Below are 18,617 nucleotides of genomic sequence, written 5' to 3'. Positions count from 1 at the left end.
CAATGGAATAAGTAGAGAGAAACAATTCTTATTCCTGTTTCTAATTAATGATGGGCTTTCTGCTAGTAACTAAACCTTTCGTGGCCTCTGACTTTATAGTTACAAAATGCAAGAGTAGAATTAAATGCTCTCTAAGTTTTTTTCATCTTTCAAATTCTCTGCATCTAAGACATTTAATGCATTTTACTAGCTAGACAATTTGGGTTTGATACTTTAATTTAGGACAGCTATTTCAATTTGATGGGAAAATTTGTTAACTAGATGTGCAAAAGTGTCCTTGAATCTTCAGTTAATCATCTGAGTATTAAGACTATTTGGCTTTGACCCTGTTGGGAGGGTTAGTGGAGTGAAAGTCAGGAAAGCCACCGCTAGATTTCAGAAAATCAAGAAATCTTGGTGTCACAGAGAAAAAACACCCATACACTCAGTGTAGCTCTAGTCAGGTTTTGGGAGGGAGTGAACTTAGATGTGGTTGTTCAATTCACCGTCGTAATCCAGAAGTCCTTGAATCACTTTCTTCAGTTGGCTTTGGTGGCACTGTGTTCTGTGTGTCATCTTAGTTTACCTCATGCTCAAACCCTATTACTGTAAGAATTGCTGAATCTTTCTGAAATTCTCACATTTTTAATTTCCTAGGCTTCTTATTGTTTAAGTACATATATATTAATTTTCACCCATATGTAGCAATGTTTATGTGTATAGATCCACTAAATTAGGATCTACTTCTTTTACCTTGTTTTTATAATTTAAGCTTCCACAGCTCAAATCCTCATTCTTACATAAGTATTCTAGGCTTCTTTTTAAAGTAAATAATTCAGATAAGGATTCTTTTAGATAGAATTGTTTCACATGAATTTAACCTTTCTTAATTCATTTTTACTTGTTTTAATCCCCCTAGTAACATTTTTTAAATTTTTCTTTGAGTTTTTTGGAAATAAAAGAATAAAGCTATAATTTTGAAATCCTCAAATAACATTGATTGGCTCAGTAGCTATTAAAAAATAATTAGTACATAACTACTGCTTTTTCTTTTCAAACAAAACAATATTGTTTTAATGATCTACAGTACCATTCTTCATGTTGTTATGAGGCAATACCAGGGAACTGAAATTATGAAGAAAGATCATTGCTAAACTTGATATAAACTCACTCTGAAATCCATGTCAGAAAGTGAGTCACCCTCCTGCTTATCTAATGAGGGTAATTCAATATCATTTAAAATATGGTTGAATAAGGAAAGATTTCTCTTGATTAGTATTTAACTGCTCTTTTCCATAAGGTAACCTACAAAAAGATGTTTGCCTCCAATTATCAGGGTGGAAATTGCTTATGCAAATCAATGTAAGGCAATGAGGTGTGGATAGAAAGCAAAAGGGAAATATCATTATTATTGGTTTGTGCTCATAAAATTCTGATAGCCTGAAGGTAATGACAGCACAAAGCTATAGGGATTATTAGTAGCAACAACATACTAAATAACTTGTGTTCCAGTGAGAAGTTATATGTTAACATATGTACACAGGATTTTTATTTGAAAACTGCAAGCTTATGTTTGTGAAAGAGTGTTTGCTCCCTTGCATGTAGGTTTTTAGATAAATGAAAAGTCAGAAAATAACAGAGGAACAGAGACCATGTGTCAAAGTTAATTTCCTTTCTGAAGAGATATTATTGGCTTTTATCCAGATAGTAGCTGAATCATGCTTAATCTAAAATTAAATGACCATAGATAGGTTTTGTTCAATTTCTCCGTGTTTCACTTAAATCACTGTGCAGTTTTAGGTATGGTATAGGTAGAAAGGTTAACTCATCATAATAATTTTTTGTGATCAGTCAATACCATGTGATTATAATACTATCATTGATGATGTTTAGTCATTGGATTTGACCTAATTAACATTTAACTTATTAAAGACCAACTACAAAGCTAAAATTAATGAGTATGCTATAGAGAAAAATATTAATTTTAAGGAAAGATTCCATGGATTTGAGAATCAAGAATATTATCTCTAATAAAAATCAAGTACTTTAAAAAATTAAATAGCAATAGCTATTCATATTTCTCAATCAGAGAAAATAACTTCTATAACTCAATTTCAATGAATTTGTTTGTATACAGCTACTGATTGAATCCTTATCATTTTGCCTCTGAATTAAATGTTGTTACTTGACTACTGTGACTGTATAGCATTAACTAAAAAGCCTTCATTAGTAATGACATATATCTCTATTTGTTCATCCCACAAGCATTGACCCGGTTTAATGGGAGGTTTTAGAAACTTATTCTTACTGGTTTTCTTTTGCCTGTTCGTTAAGAGCTCAAGATATGTTATTCATTTTAACTCATAGGGTTGATACTATAAAATGATGTTTTTGATACCTTTAAAATGTATTTGTGAAATGATTTGACACATTTGGCTAATGGGTGACATATTCGTATATTGGTATGCGTGTAAATGCATACACATCAGTGAATTCTACACACTGGGGTATGTATACCTATCTGCAAACACCCTCTCCCCTTGTAAATGTTACCATTTGGTTAGATTGCTAGTTCAGAGGTACAATAAACTTGCCTTAGAGGCATTTTTCTCTAATCTACTTAGCTCTTGCATCAGCAGTTTTCTTTCGTTTCCTTTTTTAATTTATTTTTTCTCTTATTTTATGTTCTCTTTTCAGAATGTTCATGTAATAGCCTAGAAGTATATATTTGGCAATGTTGAAAGTTTTGATGCTAAAGAAACCTTCTAGGTTGGGAAGTTTTTTTTTTCTTTTTTACTCACATTTTCATAATTGCTTGGTGGTTTTAGTATAGAGTCTAATACTAGTGTTATGGCATAGATGTACATAATATTTTTAGCTTTTTCCTTGTTGGCAAACATTTAGATTGCTTTCCAATTTTTGTTAAATAAACAACACTGTAACAATTTTTAAATTATAGATTTTCCCATTATATTTTGATTGCCTCTTCATCTACATTTCTCAAAGCATATTATCAATTTTTCTTCTGAAATATTAAGCCAATATATAATGGTAGAAATAAAGTTTGAAGTTCTCTTTTTACAATACACTAAGCAAACAACATTGTGTCTTATTTTCAAAATAAATTTCTTACTAATTTAATAAGTAAAATATTGCTATTTCAGTGTATATATTTTTATCACAATTGAGGTTGAAAACTTTTCATATATTCTCTTGCATTTCACTCTTATCACTTGCTTTTTTATGACATATTTATCCATGTGTTTATCTGTTTAAAAAACTGAAGTTCTACTTTTTTATAACATAACTATTTATAAATATTCAACAGTTATAAAAATAATGAACCATAACATTTATACAACTTCTTTTCCCTATCATATCTAAATGTCAAAATTATTGTTCTGAAAAACCATATGTTATAAATTAGTGGCTTAAGAGGTGTAAGCCTAAGATAAGATAGATATCTATCTTAGCCTAGATAGATATCTATCTTACAAAAGGTTCAAATGTATTCAAAATTCCATGTTGATCTACCTCTGTGTTTCTGTCTATGGAAGAGAAGGCTCTGTGTTAGTATGACACACAAAGAAATGGGGATATCCATTTGTCATCCTGCATCGCATTTCCTTTTGCAATCAGTCTCTCGTATTCATCTTTTCTCTTCTGCTCAAGGTCTCTCTCTATGATTATGTTACAGATCATTTTTCCCCTCTTAAGAGCAATAACTCATTTTAGTGTTAAAAACTTTTCTTAGTGCTTTGTGCTAATAAACCAAAATTGTGATTTCTCTTGCTGTATCAGCTCTCTTTAGTTTTATATCCACGTTGTTCACCCATCAGATATGTTCAGTTACTCATTTATTCCACACGTATTTATTACATAGCCGCTCAATGTTAGACACTATGATAAATAACAAGCATTCAGGGCATGCTACACACAGCAGATATGCCTCCTGATCTCATGAATCATATCACTGGATAAGATTGATGCTAAAAAGGAAAAGAGCAAATACAGGCCTATTTACTAAGTGTGCTAAATGCTAGGCAGGAAAAAAATCGGATGTTGTATGATAACATATGGGTGGGTGGGTCAGGTAACTTTAGGTTAGGTGTTTAGAAAATCCTCCTTGGGAAGAATGCATGTGTCTTCAGTTCTGAAGGGTGAGAAAGAGGTGGGGGTCCGGGGAGATCATTCCAGAAAGATGGAAGGGCTTGTGCAAAGGGCTGAGGGAAGGAACTGAGCATTTTCAAGGAAAATAAAGAAACTAATGTAGGCGAGCAGCGTTAGTAGGGGCAAGAGATGAGGGGGGAGATGAGGGCAGGAGCTAATTGTGGGATGCCAAAGTGCACTGTGCTTAAGAGGGTTGGGTTTTATTCTGAGTGCAGTGGGAGGCTATTCAACAGTTTTAAAGCTGGGATGTAGCATGGCTCTATTTATATTTAAAATAGTTATCTGACTAATTGTAATAATACATTGGGATTGGAGCAATCAGCATACCAAGAGAGGAGGAATCAGGTAATAAAATTAGGAAGATATTTTAATATTCGGGTGAGAGATGACAGAGGCTTAAATAGTTAGTAGATGTACAGAGACATGGATGGATTCAAAATGTTTTTTGAAGGGAGAATGAAATGGACCTTGGTATAGATTGGGTGAAGAGTGTGGTAGTTGAGAGATGAGGAAGAAAAAGTACCTAGGAATGATTCTGAAGTTTCTGGGTTGAAGGCCTGAGACCAAGCCCTGAAGGGCTGTAGCAGTTGGAGGTTGAAGGAAGAGGAGGGGGCTGGTAAAAGAGACTGAGGTGGAATAGTCAGAGAGGCAGGCAGAACACCAAGGGTATGGTGTTACTCGTGTCAAGAAAAAAGCCTATTATTTCAATAAAAAGAAAGTGATCAAGGAGGTTAAATGCAGCCAAGGGATAGAGCAGAATAAAGACTAAAAAGTGTTCCTTTTGGCAGTTTGCAACTTAATGACTTCAGTGGAATGGGTTAAAGAGTGTCATACAGAGTAAAGTAAATCAGAAAGAGAAAAACAAATGTATATTAACGCATATATGTGGAATCTAGAAAAATGGTATAGATGATCTTATTTGCAAAGCAGAAATAGAGGCACAGACGTAGAGAACAAATATATGGATACCAAGGGGGAAGAGGGAGTCCGGAGGAATTAGGAGACTGGGATTGACACATATACACTATTGATACTATGTATAAAATAGATAACTAATGAGAACATAATGTATAGCTCAGGGAACTCTACTTAATGTCCTGTGGGGACCTAAATGGGAAGGAAATCCAAAAAGGAGGGGGTATATGTATATGTATAGCTGATTCATTTTGCTGTACAGTAGAAACTAACACACATTGCAAAGCAACTATACCCCAATAAAAATTAATCTAAAAAAAATAAGAGTGGATGGGAAATACCTAAGTAGAGATAGTGTATGTAGGATAAAATTTTTTAAATTTTCCAAGGAAGGAGATCAGAAAAACAGGGTAGGTAGTTAGAGGAGGATACGGGCTAAGGAAAGTTTCTGTTTTGTTTTTTAAAGATGGGAGGCGGTTGTACTCATTTTAGGCTGGTAGAGAAGGAGTCGGGACAGAAGAGTTTGATAATGTTGCAGAAGAAAGAGACAACTCGGATTTTGGTTCTTGAGACAGTAAAAAGACTGGTCTTTGATAGGAGAGACCCTTCCAGTAAATTTGGAAATTGGAAAATAAAGGAGTTCATTTTCTGATGAATTCTTTTTTTAAAAAATTAATTAACTAATTATTTATGCCACACTTTGAGGTTTGTGGGATCTTAGTTCCCTTACCAGGGATCAAACCTGAGGTCACAGCAGTGAAAACACCAAATCCTAACCACTGGACCACCAGGGAATTCCAAATTCTGTGTTTTTAGTGTATCTGAGGCAAGGTCAATAGCTGAAAGTGAGGTAATGCTGCCCAGTAGACAGATTTGAATATTGAGGATTGGGAAGAATAGGAAGGCATGGCTGCCTGGTTTTATTGAGTGCCTATTTGAGTTTGGTGCTTATGAAATTTATAAGAAAGCACAGGGGCTTTCCTGGTGGTGCAGTGGTTAAGAATCTGCCTGCCAATGCAGGGGACACGGGTTCGAGCCCTGGTCCCGGAAGATCCCACATGCCGCAGAGCAACTAAGCCCGTGCGCCACAACTCTGAGCCTGTGCTCTACAGCCCTCGAGCCACAGCTACTGAAGCCCGTGCGCCTAGAGCCCATGCTCTGCAACAAGAGAAGCCACCGCAATGAGAAGCCCATGCCCTGCAACGAAGAGTAGCCTCAGCTCGCCACAACTAGAGAATGCCTGTGGGCAGCAACGAAGACCCAACGCAGCCAAAAACAAACAAACAAACAAACAAATAAATATGGTGAACCAGTTTTTATTTAAAAAAAAAGAAAACACAACTGCTCAATTGCCTTATTTTTTCCTGTGATGCTCAGCTGTATGGGTACAGGTTTGAAGAAGGCAAATACTTGAATTTATCCAGGAATGGGATATTTGCCAACTAGTCTAATTGAAAAACAGAGCTGCAAAGGAGATGAGGCTGTTTGTTAGGAATTAAGATAAACTATGAAATAGAAGCTGGATAACCAGGGAAACAAAACCAGGAAGGATCTGATAGACAAATACCCGCCATTAGTAATGTTAACAGTAAATAACATATTAGTAAGTGTATATTATTTTAACACTGAATAAAAGAAATCCCTCATGCTTCTGAGCATATGGGAAATTTAATCTGTCCTTATGGAATTCCCCTTATGTCATGCCCATTCATAGGAGAATGTTCCAGGGAACTTTATCAGGCCAGAACATACAGCGAAGAATGTCTGTTCTCATCCACACTGATAGTCAGTCATATTAGTTTCAGGAAAGAAGTGAGATAGTGCACGCTGCCCGAATGTTCGGTATGTATCTTGCCCAACCCTTGCCTTTCTGGTCACCTGGAGGTTAGTGTCTTTCCTGCTTTAGTGCTCCGTTAGGTATGGCTATTTTGTGCTGAGGAACCTAACTAGTGCCCCCATTTCATGGACCCCTCCCCCCATTAGTGGTCTTGTCACCTCAGTAGGCCTCGGCGAAAAACAGAGTTCTAGACCTCACAGTCTCTTTCTTTCTCCACCCTTGGATAAGGGAAGGTTTCTAAGCTTTTCTCAAGTCTAAAGAAGCTTTGATCTCAATTTTTTTTCTTGCAATTTTACTTTCTAAAAGTAAAAAAAAAATGTCCTCTGGGCACTTTCCTCCTACAAGTTAGTCCAGTTAATTTCCTTGGGCCTCTAGAACGTTTTGACTTCTCTTGGAGGTTAGGGTTGAAGAAGAAGATGTTGACTCTAGACTTTCTTCCCTTGAGCTTGATCTTAAAATAACTAACGTTTCTTGGGTTCTTTGTGTGGCAGGCTTTTTCTTCCTGAGTGCTTTACTTGTTTTATGTCATTTTCTATGCACACTGTTCTCAAGTAAGTGCTGTATTATCTACTTTTTCCAGTTGAAGAAATTAAGGTTTAGAGAAAATAGATATCTTACCCAAGATCACATGGCTGGTAAGGATTGGCCTGAATTCTTAGTTTTTCTGAATATGCACACTACCTCTTTCTCAACTGAGTTTCATTGTCTTCTCAGCGAGTCGCCAGCACCGGGGGCTGAGTGAGAGAACTCCCTGTACATGGCCTGCAGTCAGTGGGTATCTTGATTTACAAAAGGCAGTATATTCTTACCGGCCAGGATATACTTTATCTGTTTTGTGAGCTTGCTGTGGTCCAAACCCTTTACCAGGGCATTCAGAAAAAGCAATTCACAAACTTCAGTTTTACCAATAGATTCATTTTATGTCTCAGTAATATTTCAAGCTAGCAGCAGAAGTGAGAGGTGGGGATATTTTAGTACCCCAGAACACCCCTATAGACTTAACATTCACGCTATTTTGCTGACAGGCGTAGGACCCTGTCAGGTTGTTCTGGGATGGAGTACAAATTCAACAGTGGCAATATTGCGCCTCTGGTGATGCTCCTGCATGTTGGGGCATTGCTGGTATGATCTATAATTGCTAAATAAAAGATAGACGAAAACAGAACTGAAGTGAGAATACGCCATTGTCTGTAATTTCAGGCAAACAGACAAAAAAAACTTTCATGGGCTAGCAGGTTGTTTTGATTTAAAATTTTCTGGCATATTTCACAGTCCTTTAAGAGAGTATACTGATTTTACAAAATTTACACTCATTAGGTGGAGTAATGGATTTTTAAAACATGTGAAATGCCCTTTTGTTCCTATGGAAATATCTGAATATTCCTATATCTAAGCAAGCAACTTCTGAAAGTAAATTTAAGTTAAGCACACATTTAAAAAATCAAAATCAAAATGGCCTGCAAACAATGATATAACTGACTTTTCAACTATTATCATCGTAGCTATTCAAACAACTTTCCTTCCTAAATTCCACCTCTTTTTTTATTGTATCCTGTGGTCAGAAACTGCTGTACCTCAGAATGTTTGGTAATGGTTTCTATTTTACTGGATTTCCTCCTTGGAAACTTGTTATAATTTAATAATAAAAATTTAATAATTATTTATTCCTTTTATCCTTGGTTCTTATCTAGTAGAATTAAAATGTAAACATTCTTTTATTTTGCATAGTGCTTTTTCAGTACTTGGCTACTTGTTTTTACTTAATTTCATAATCTCCAACCAGTATTCAGACATTAACAAAAGTAATATTTTGATCTATAGCCTAGCTTTCTTGTGTTTTAGTTGGTCAACTGTCGCTGTCTTAGTCTTTTACTTCTGTTTCTCAAGGTCAGGGAATGTAGAAGCATCCTCTGAAATGCATGGCCAGGCTTCAAATGGGTTTTATCCAACCCTTGTGTGACATTGCTGTGATCTGGCAGCTTTTAATCTGCTTTTGTTGTTGTCTATGGATCCCTTTAAGATCACTTTACCCTAATAATGCCCACACTTAGAAATATTTAATTCTAGACCTTATGGGTCCCAATTTAAAAGCCTCTGCTCTAGAAGCTTTGTTTAAGACACAAGTTTTACAGAGTTTTATTTTTTATTCTTGTCACTCTCTGTGCACTCCTCTCTGTGGAACTTTCATATCTTTTTTCCCAACCTTCTTATCTGCCTCTTTTTTTTTAAACTATCCACCTCTTTCTTCCATACCTAATAATATAAAAGCCCAGTTGATTTACTAAATAGAACTGGGTGTTCTTTTTTTATGTTTTGCATAAGTCCTGAGAGATTATTTCTATTTTTCTTGCTGAGGAAACCAAGAAAATGTAAGACATCTTTGTTGTGTATCACCCATTAGTGTTGTATCAGCCAGGATTTTGGGTTGCAAGCAACAGAAAGAAACTCTGACTAAATTAAGCAAAAAGGAATTTTTTGGAAGTATGTAGGGCAGTCCTTGGAATCATTGGGAAGTGTGGAGAGTCAGGCTTACAAAGCAGATAACAGGAACTAAAGGAGACTCGGAAATTAAGAAACCTAGCCAAGGTCATGTCACAGTACTGGCTGGTTCAGTTGCTGCCATTAGCATGGCTGTATCTGGACCCTCAGTGTCACCATTACAGGGAATGTAATTTCAGTGATTGCTGCTCCTTTGCATTGATCCTGTAGGATTAACAGTCCTGGGATGAAGTATCCACTTGTGTCCATGTTGTAGTTGACAGGAAGAGTGGAGAGGATTAGCATTTTGTCCCTTCCATTTCAAGTGAGAGAGCCCTCACTATCCTCTAAGATTCCATGATGAGTTATTGCCCTCATATAAAGGTGGTGTTTAAATACCAGAAAGCCAAAAGAATGACAAATGCCCAGTACAAATATTTTGAGGTACAATTATTCTTAATAGAAAGGAGCAATATTTTAAACCCTTGCTTCAAACTTCTTGTCACATAGTCAGAAAAGTCAGTGCTCGATTTACCTGGCGTTTCCCAGACTATTCTTGGAAGTAGAAAGGATCCTGCTTCCCAGGGTCACTGAGGCCTGGACTTGCATCCCTTGTCTCATTGGAGAAAACACTGTTGGTGATCTACCCATAAGCTAGTCTCCTCTTCTTTCTTATAAACCAAATTTTGATTTGTTTGGATTCTCATCCTCATCTATATAATCATATACTTCATAGGACTGGGTCCTGACTTGTGCAATCCCCCCCCCAAAATTTCACTAACAGATTTTGTTTAGAGCACATGATAGAATTCGGCTAAACGGGAAACGTGCGGAGTTTGATGTAGGATTTGAGGGAGAGCTTTTCTGATTCTTAAACAGAGATTCTCAGGAAAAAAAAATCCATATTTTCCTCTATGTGATGTTACATCTGAATGCGTGGGGTTGCTGCAGCCATCTAGCCCCAAATGTGAGGATAAAGCCAAAACTTAGGTAAAGATGGGGCCAAAAGAATTCCATAGGAAAAGAGCTGCGGCTCTATCTTACCTTCTTATAGTAGGAAAGAATAAATCTTGTTATTAAGGAAGTCATCCCAGGGTGGATTTTTTGTTATTTGCAGCTGAACACATACAAGCCAGTCCATACCTCTTTGATTTTTTTTTTTTTTTTTTTCGGTATGCGGGCCTCTCACTGTTGTGGCCTCCCCCGTTGCGGAGCACAGGCTCCGGACGCGCAGGCTCCGGACGCGCAGGCTCAGCGGCCATGGCTCACGGGCCCAGCCGCTCCGCGGTATGTGGGATCCTCCCAGACCGGGGCACAAACCCGTATCCCCTGCATCGGCAGGCGGACTCTCAACAACTACGCCACCAGGGAAGCCCCCTCTTTGATTTTTATCAAACTGTCCCTCCGTGTCCTGAGGAATAAACCATTTATATGGTTGATCCTCTGTTTCAACATGCTGAAGGGCTCGTTAATAGTAGAGCAAGTATTCCATAATTATTTCCACATAAATCTTAAAAGATAATAGTGCTTTACTTCCTCAGCTCACTTTTTACTTTTCCCCTTGTCTTTATTAGTCCCATTGGCTTTTATATATAAAATGTTATGAACCGTGTCACTTGTTAGCAAAGAAAGTTAAACAAAAACCGTCTCATACCCAATAGTTTACAGTCTTTTGATGACATCAGGGCCAACTGTATATATCATTGCAAGTTATATATCCGACAAATACTCACTGAAATAATAAATTAAGTATTTAGCATTTAAATATGACATTTAGGGGGAACATGATAGGTACAAGAAATCTCTCTTTACTGCATTGTCAGCTGTCTGCAGAAAGGCATACTGCATAAGGAAAGTCAGAAATCACACAAATATATTGAGCATCTACTGGGTACCAGGCTGGGCACATAGATGCTGGTTAAATAGTGGTAAACGGAATCACAGGGTCCTCACTCTCATGGAGTTTATAGACTATGTGGGCAGTCAAACTAGTAAACAGGCAATTATAACAGTGTGATAATTGCTCTTATATGGTGAAGCATGTAAGAATATAAGAGGGGTGCTTAACTCAGAATTAGGAAGGGGGTGAGAATGGGCAAGAAAGGATTCCCGAAGGACATGCAAACTTGAGTCCTGGAGATTGAATTGAATTTAAACGGGCAAAGGAGAAAAGAGTGTGTAGAGAACTGCTTGTGCAGGGGACTAGAAAAGGGAGAAAATATGCATTAGACGTCTGCAAGAAAGGTGAAAATGGTTAAGTTGAGGCAGGGGGCCAACAAAGTAATGGATGAGATTGGAGAGGTACAGAGGGACCGGACTATAAGGGACACCTTTAAGTTACATTGAGGTCTGTTTGGACTATATTCTGAAGGCAGCAGGGATTCATATGTATATTTGATGAAAAGTATTCATGCATGACTGCGTGAAAGAGCTTAGATTTGAAAGGGACAAAGCAGAAGTAGTAGCAGTAGTAGTCATCTGGGCAAGATACTGTACAGTGGCTGTCAAACAGCTAAAAGGAAGGGGGAATATTAGGGGGCTATTTAGGATGTGGATCATTACCTGAATGTGGTGGAAAGGGAGAGAAAGGCATCAAAGATGACTCCTTGGTTGAGGTGGATGGAAGGGTCATCCCTGGGGAAGGGCTCCCAAAAGGAGCTGATATAGGGGAGGACAATGAGTTCAGCATTAAACATGACTCTTAGTCACCTGTGTGTCATCTCATAGATACTGGATTTGGGTCAGCAGTTGTGTGCACAGATGTGGGGTTTGGACATAGGCTGGAGTCTCTGAGTTCCAGTGTTTTGATTTATTAAGTGTTGATGATAACATCTAACTCATAAATGTCATCTTGGGATTGAATGAAATAAAATATAAAGCAACTTAGTGCTAAAAGGGAAGCAAATATTGTTTTCATGTAACTGTGTTCTTTAATTATTATCATTAATGATGCTTTTGCTTTTGTTACTCAGTTTTCCAACCTGTAACCTGAAATGATTAATAAGATTATAGCAGCCACTGTCTATTGAATAGACATTACTGTGTTAAGCACTCTTTGCTTTTTAACACTGTACAGATATTAAATCATTTATTTCTCAGAAAAGTTCTATGCAGCAGGTATTTTTATTATCCTTATTTTCTAGATGTGAAGACAGGCACAAAGAGTTTAAGTGATTTGCCAGAGATCATACAACTAGGGAGTGTTGGAATATGGATTTGAACAAAGACAGTCAGACTCCCATTCCTGCACTTTATGTATCAGAATATACTTTTGCTTAACATGCTTTTAACTTTTTAAAAAATTTATTTATTTATTTATTTATTTGGCTGCACTGGGTCTTCGTTGCTGTGCGCGGGCTTTCTCTAGTTGCGGTGAGCAGTGACTACTCTTTGTTGTGGTGTGTGGGCTTATTGCGGTGGCTTTTCTTGTTGCGCAGCATAGGCTCTAGGTGCTCAGGCTTTAGTAGCTGTGGCATGCAGGCTCAGTAGTTGTGGCGCACTGGCTTAGTTGCTCCGCGGCATGTGGGATCTTCCCGGACCAGGGCTTGAACCCGTGTCCCCTGCATTGGCAGGCGATTCTTAACCACAGCGCCACCAGGGAAGTCCCTGCTTTTAACTTTTAATCAGTTTATATTGTTGTTTATGTTCCTTAAGAATATTCTAGTGGTCGTCTTGGTTTTACTCTTTTCAACAACTCTACTGTTTCTGAAATACTCTTTATAGAGAACCCACAATTCTCTTTACAGTGTTAATATTAAATCATTCTTCTACTTTATATTATGTCATATCTACTGCTGATTGACTTTCATACACATAAATATAAATTTTCATTTCAGGTTCATAACTCCAGCCATGTCCATATTCATTGACTTGTAGGTTTGACCAGAACTTAAAATCTTCTTATTCAATCTCATACCAAATATTTGATTCATCTTATCAAGTGGTTATTGTACCAAGACTTCCCCAGTTTCAGTCACAGAAACCTTCCTACACAAATCGCATCTCAGTATTTCTAGTTATTCTCAGTAAAATTTTCTCCACCACTGTTGCCCCAGCACCTGGTAAGCTGCCTGGCACATGCAAAGTGCACCATACATTTTGTGGGATGGACAAGTAAATAAATGATTGATCATCAAAAAACCACACTCACTATTCTCTTAAGTGGTTTTGTAATTCTACAAAGACAAAGCAAAATTTCCTCAATTCAAAATATGACTATATTTGTGCAAGAGGAAGGTTAAAATAACTAAGGAAAACATTTGAGTTTTTGCCATTTCAGCCTGCTTGAAATGTAAATTTGAACTTTATTCTGAATTGGGGAGAGAACCGAGAGCTCAAGTTGATGATCAGTATTGGGCCAAGGTCAACTCATATCATGAACTGTTGGATTTTTGTGATCTGTCTGTGAAGAGAAACATGTAGTTATGTATTGGACCTTTCAAGGTCTATGTAGTATTCCTTTGTTCCCTCTTTTGGATTATCCTAGCAGCACTATACATAAACAGAATCCAATAATAAATAGTTCTAATGTTAAAACTGTATTATTATAGCATTATTATTATTTATTTAAAATAAAATTTAAATTTATGTTTCATAATTCCTATTTTCCCCAAATTTATTCACTTAAGTGCTAAACAAGCATAAAAAATAATTCTGACAACTAAATCTGAAATAGCTGACTTAAATCCTGGTCCTTGAGTTCTAATTGGAAATGCCTCATGTGGCATGTTCAAAGCCAAAGTTAGGATTCAGATTGGTCATTCAGGCTTGTGTTTTTTCAGTAAAGTTATTTCTAACACCTGATGATGACGATGAATTTGTGGTTGCTAAGTTAGTGTTGAGTACTGCATCTCTAGGAGTCTGATTAAGTGGGAGTTGCCATTTGCTGTGCTGTGAGTTACCAAGAAAGCTGAATCTGTCACAGGTGCTACAATTTGTATTTCAGAAAATTTGCTTCCCCAACTTTAATTATCCCCAAAGTATTCCACTCTACATAAAGTACTGAAAGGAGTCAGCAAAATTTTTTCAGTTTAGTACTATGATGTAAATTAAGATTTTGTCTACTACCTAGGTGTTGTAGAGATAATGGAATTTCAGATGAAGGAGGGGACACTGTTTCATAATGTAAAACACTGTTTTCTATTGATTTTTCCACTTTGAAATCAGAAAAAAAAAAGCCAAGTAGCCATAACTAAATAACACATTCACAGGGACATAAACCACGCTTCTTAGAAGGGAACAGACATGAATCAGAAAGTGTGTATGTTAAACTACTAATGATTGAAAATGAGAAATGTGAAGTCCTAAGCTCAAAAATATTAAATAAACTTAGGATTGACCTTTTCTTATTAAATATTAATATGTGTTTCAAACTCATGGAAATATGTATATATCATTTTTGTATTAGGCAGCCTGTCCTTTGCAGAGAGACAGGGAACTGGACAAGTTGTGGAGATAGTCATCACCTTTTTGGCAAAACAATCCCTCTTCACATAAGAATATATCAGTCAGGTTGTTTTTTTCCTTTTTCCATAAAGCAAGATATTTTTTTCAACACTTCAACATGAAAGCCTGATGAGAAAGTTTCCCCTAAATATTTCATTGCACAGGTAGTTTCTTCAAAATTGCCTGAGTTTGACTTGCTAAATTAGAGGAAGATCTTTGACCCTGGAAATCCATAAGAAGTGATTATGGCTATGAAAATAAATTTTAAGAGATTAGTATTGTTTGATGATTTAATTAAGAAATATGCTATAGTTCAATCTCTTTGGAATATTTTAAAATGAGATTCTTCACCTTTTTTGCACATCTTTATCTTTGTGTTAAGGCAGTTCCAACAAATGGAAATGGTTAACCGAATTGAGAAATAAATGTGTTTACTGGAAATTGCTTAGCCTTTGAATTGTAATTACAATTTTATATTCTTTGTAGGATTACTTAACTATTCATAAGTATGGCAATGCAGCCAGAAATGATCTCTGGAATACACTATCAGAGGTAAAGTATAGGAAGCTTGAAAGCCAAAGCCTCTTCTTGAATATTTGAATGGAGTTTATAAAACATTCATAACTTTTATTGACACTGATGGTTTGTTTTTACTTTTTATATTTCCCTTTTCTTGATATTGCTTTCATGTATTATATTATAAGGATAATGAGTTTTAAAATTAATTCAGCTACAATGGTAGTTAAAGATATCTTGCCTACTTTCAAACATGATAATACTTCTGAAATATAATTTTAATAGGGTGTCAGATATTCATGTTTGAGTGAAATATGGATGGTAAAGAACTTTCTCTCTATAAGTGAATAACAAGTATTTAAGTTTAATACTAGACATACTGGGTGGGGATGCTTAAAGATGCTGCAAGTAAGTACTTGCTTTAACAATAAAATATATTTCATCTTCCATTAGGTAAAAACTTTAATGTTAATAAAGCTTTTATTTCTATGTATATATATATATGCATGAAGCTTAAGCTAAGGCAAGAAGATTAATTTTACTAACACATTATATTAGTTGCACCGATTTTAAATGTTTTCATACTTAAGTAAATCATAAAAGTAAACATGAAAATGGTTTAATGTTAATTATGTTTATAGTTTATGTTTATAAAATTAATTTATACAATTTTGGTTATAAAGGCTTTAAAAAGGAATGGAAAGTATGTAAATATACAAGAAGTAATGGATCAGTGGACACTCCAGATGGGTTATCCTGTTATCACCATCTTGGGAAATACAACAGCAGAAAATAGAATAATAATTACACAGCAACATTTTATTTATGACATCAGTGCTAAAACTAAAGCACATGAACCTCAAAATAACAGGTACAACTCTGTTGTTTATGTGGAAAAATTGCTTTTGTTTTATGTTTCACTTTGCATTTTAACGTTTTAAAAATAATTGATAACAGAATTATGAAAAGTACTCAAAATATAGTTTTCATTTCTTTATTTACAGATGGTATTTTCATTTTGAACCCTCTTTTACTCCCATTTCCAGATATTTTAACTATCAAGGTGGCAGCATGCTAAAGTTATTTTAAGAAGACAGGATTTAAATTATGATGGTCATTTAAAACAATAATGTGTGCTTTTTTTTTTTACTTTTCCCTGTAAATGTTTTTTGAATTAAATTTAAGAAAGTTAAAATACTTTGAAGTGGATTAAATGGTACTGAGAAAACCAAGATTTGTAGAATAGACAAGAACAGAAACTAACAATCCAGAAAGGCTAGTTAAACAAACAAAAACCCACAACCAGACTAAGTAGTGTCTGAGCCAGAGGAACTCAAATTAGATCCATTTAAAATGGTCTAAGTATCAATGCCACTTAGGATCAAAATACATTCTCTTCCCTCACTTTTAGTGTTTAAAAACCATTAACACAACATACATAGAACTTGACTTGTTGTTACTTTAACTTTCATTTGAAATTCTTATTTAATTCCTGAAAATTCAGCATGTAGTGATTCTTTCCTAGTTCATGTTTTCCCACTCTTTTGTGCTTTATTAAAGCTGAGCCAAGGAAAGATAGAATTTAAATCATTTCATTGTATTTTTTTCTAAGATATCCGGATAAGAGGTTGGGAGCGGGACAGGGAGGGATGGAGGTCAAAATTAATAAATAAAGTGAGGCGTTGGGATTAGACTGGTCATGCTGTCTCCCATTTGGTATATTAGGAATCTGATTTTATCATCCATCAGTATCTAGGATATGTGAAGCATGCATTAAGCTTTCTTTGTTATCTCTAAGAGGAATGAAAATCATACCTAAGTAGGGTAGCTCCAAGACAGGGTCCAGATAGAAGTGACTGAGAAATTCATGAATGTTTTCTGGTGACTAAATTGGGAACCCACCTAAGAAAGTTTTGTCTTAAATCTCCTGCTCATTATATACACTGTCCTTCAGCAGACTGCCCTTGTAATCTAACTGTTTGCACCTGTGGAATACAGGGTATTATCCTGCCACACTGTCAGGATCTGACTCTGTCAACCCTTCACCCAGCCTGGATTCCTCACAGCTGCCAAACACTGCTTCTGGTCAACCACGGTCTGGCCCCAGGTGAAACCTGCTTAGGCATCAACCCTGGCCTTGTCAGGAATTACATAAAAACTACTTGACTGTGGCAAAGTTAGAGAGATTCAGGCCTTGCCTTTGAGAATGATCATTCTTACACAAACATCACTGATGCAGAAAAACCTAAAGGACATGCAGATGACAGAACAAATTTTGAACAAAAATACTCTGTCAACCTATAATATGAGCCAGATGTATCGGCCGCAAGTCTGACTCTTTAAAAGAAGGCTTTCTCCCAGTCTGCATAGGTATATATACCTATACAAAGCTGTTACAGAGCTTTGTTTTTGCTGGAGTTATAAAATCATATGAATGGTTTTGAACGCTGAGAACTTGGCATAGAAAATATTGAGTGAGATAATGCATGGCATTCCATCAGTCTCAAAATTTATTTTATATCTATTTTGAAATAATAAAGTTTGCAGTTGAAATTTTAGTATTCAGTTTTATATTATTGATAATTTAATTCACTATAACATTGTGGTCAAATCTTCAATACCAATTCTATCTGCGCTTTGTCTGTAACCTTCTTAGATCTTTATCATATACTGCAAATAGTTAATGCAGTAAAACATGGTGCCCATTTACGCCAGGAAACCCATGAATTGTGGATATTTTCTGTGACAGTATAATCAATTCTTTGTCTTCAGTTTTGTCGAGGACACTGGAATGTCACTACAACATGCCTAGAACATTTTTAATGTATATAGTAATCATATTTTTCATATGTGGTAGCTATATTACAGCATAGAAAGGAAAGATCTTTATATAATAATTGCATAAATTTAGTTGATATGTGAAAGTGAGTAAAATATTTGCTAGCATTTTGGTATTTGGGAAATTGTGAATTTGTGTAGCTTTTTTTTCTTTATAAAGTTAATACATTGTAATGTTCAGTAATGTCTCCTATACATATGGAGCTTCTTGGAGTCCTGTGCTACAGAGAATTATATTTATCTCCTTTTGTTTTGGGTCCGATGATAGCAACCTCGGAACCATTTTTCATGGCATCTACATTAATGCTTCACTAATATTGGTACCATTTTTTAAAAAGTTTTTTCACTCCAGCTAAAATAAGCACCTACTCTTTTCTACCTTAACATAATCATTAGAATAAACATTGCTTTATTATAAAAATGTGACCTACGTTGAAGA

General features: G+C 35.8%; 1 protein-coding gene across 1 annotated transcript in view; it reads left to right on the top strand.

Moving 5' to 3' along the window:
• The window catches only part of TRHDE (thyrotropin releasing hormone degrading enzyme), a 405,203-nt gene that overhangs the window by 286,277 nt on the left and 100,309 nt on the right, over window positions 1–18,617 (top strand). Inside the window, exons 8-9 of the mRNA XM_060113303.1 lie at window positions 15,311–15,376; window positions 16,024–16,211. Coding sequence (XP_059969286.1) covers window positions 15,311–15,376; window positions 16,024–16,211 — 254 coding nt within the window. The remainder of the gene's footprint in view (window positions 1–15,310; window positions 15,377–16,023; window positions 16,212–18,617) is intronic.

Source organism: Mesoplodon densirostris, chromosome 11 (genome assembly GCF_025265405.1).
Source record: "Mesoplodon densirostris isolate mMesDen1 chromosome 11, mMesDen1 primary haplotype, whole genome shotgun sequence".
Classification (NCBI taxonomy): Eukaryota; Metazoa; Chordata; class Mammalia; order Artiodactyla; family Ziphiidae; genus Mesoplodon; species Mesoplodon densirostris.
Note: the sequence above shows the minus strand (reverse complement) of the source record. Positions and strands in the feature narration are given on the sequence as shown.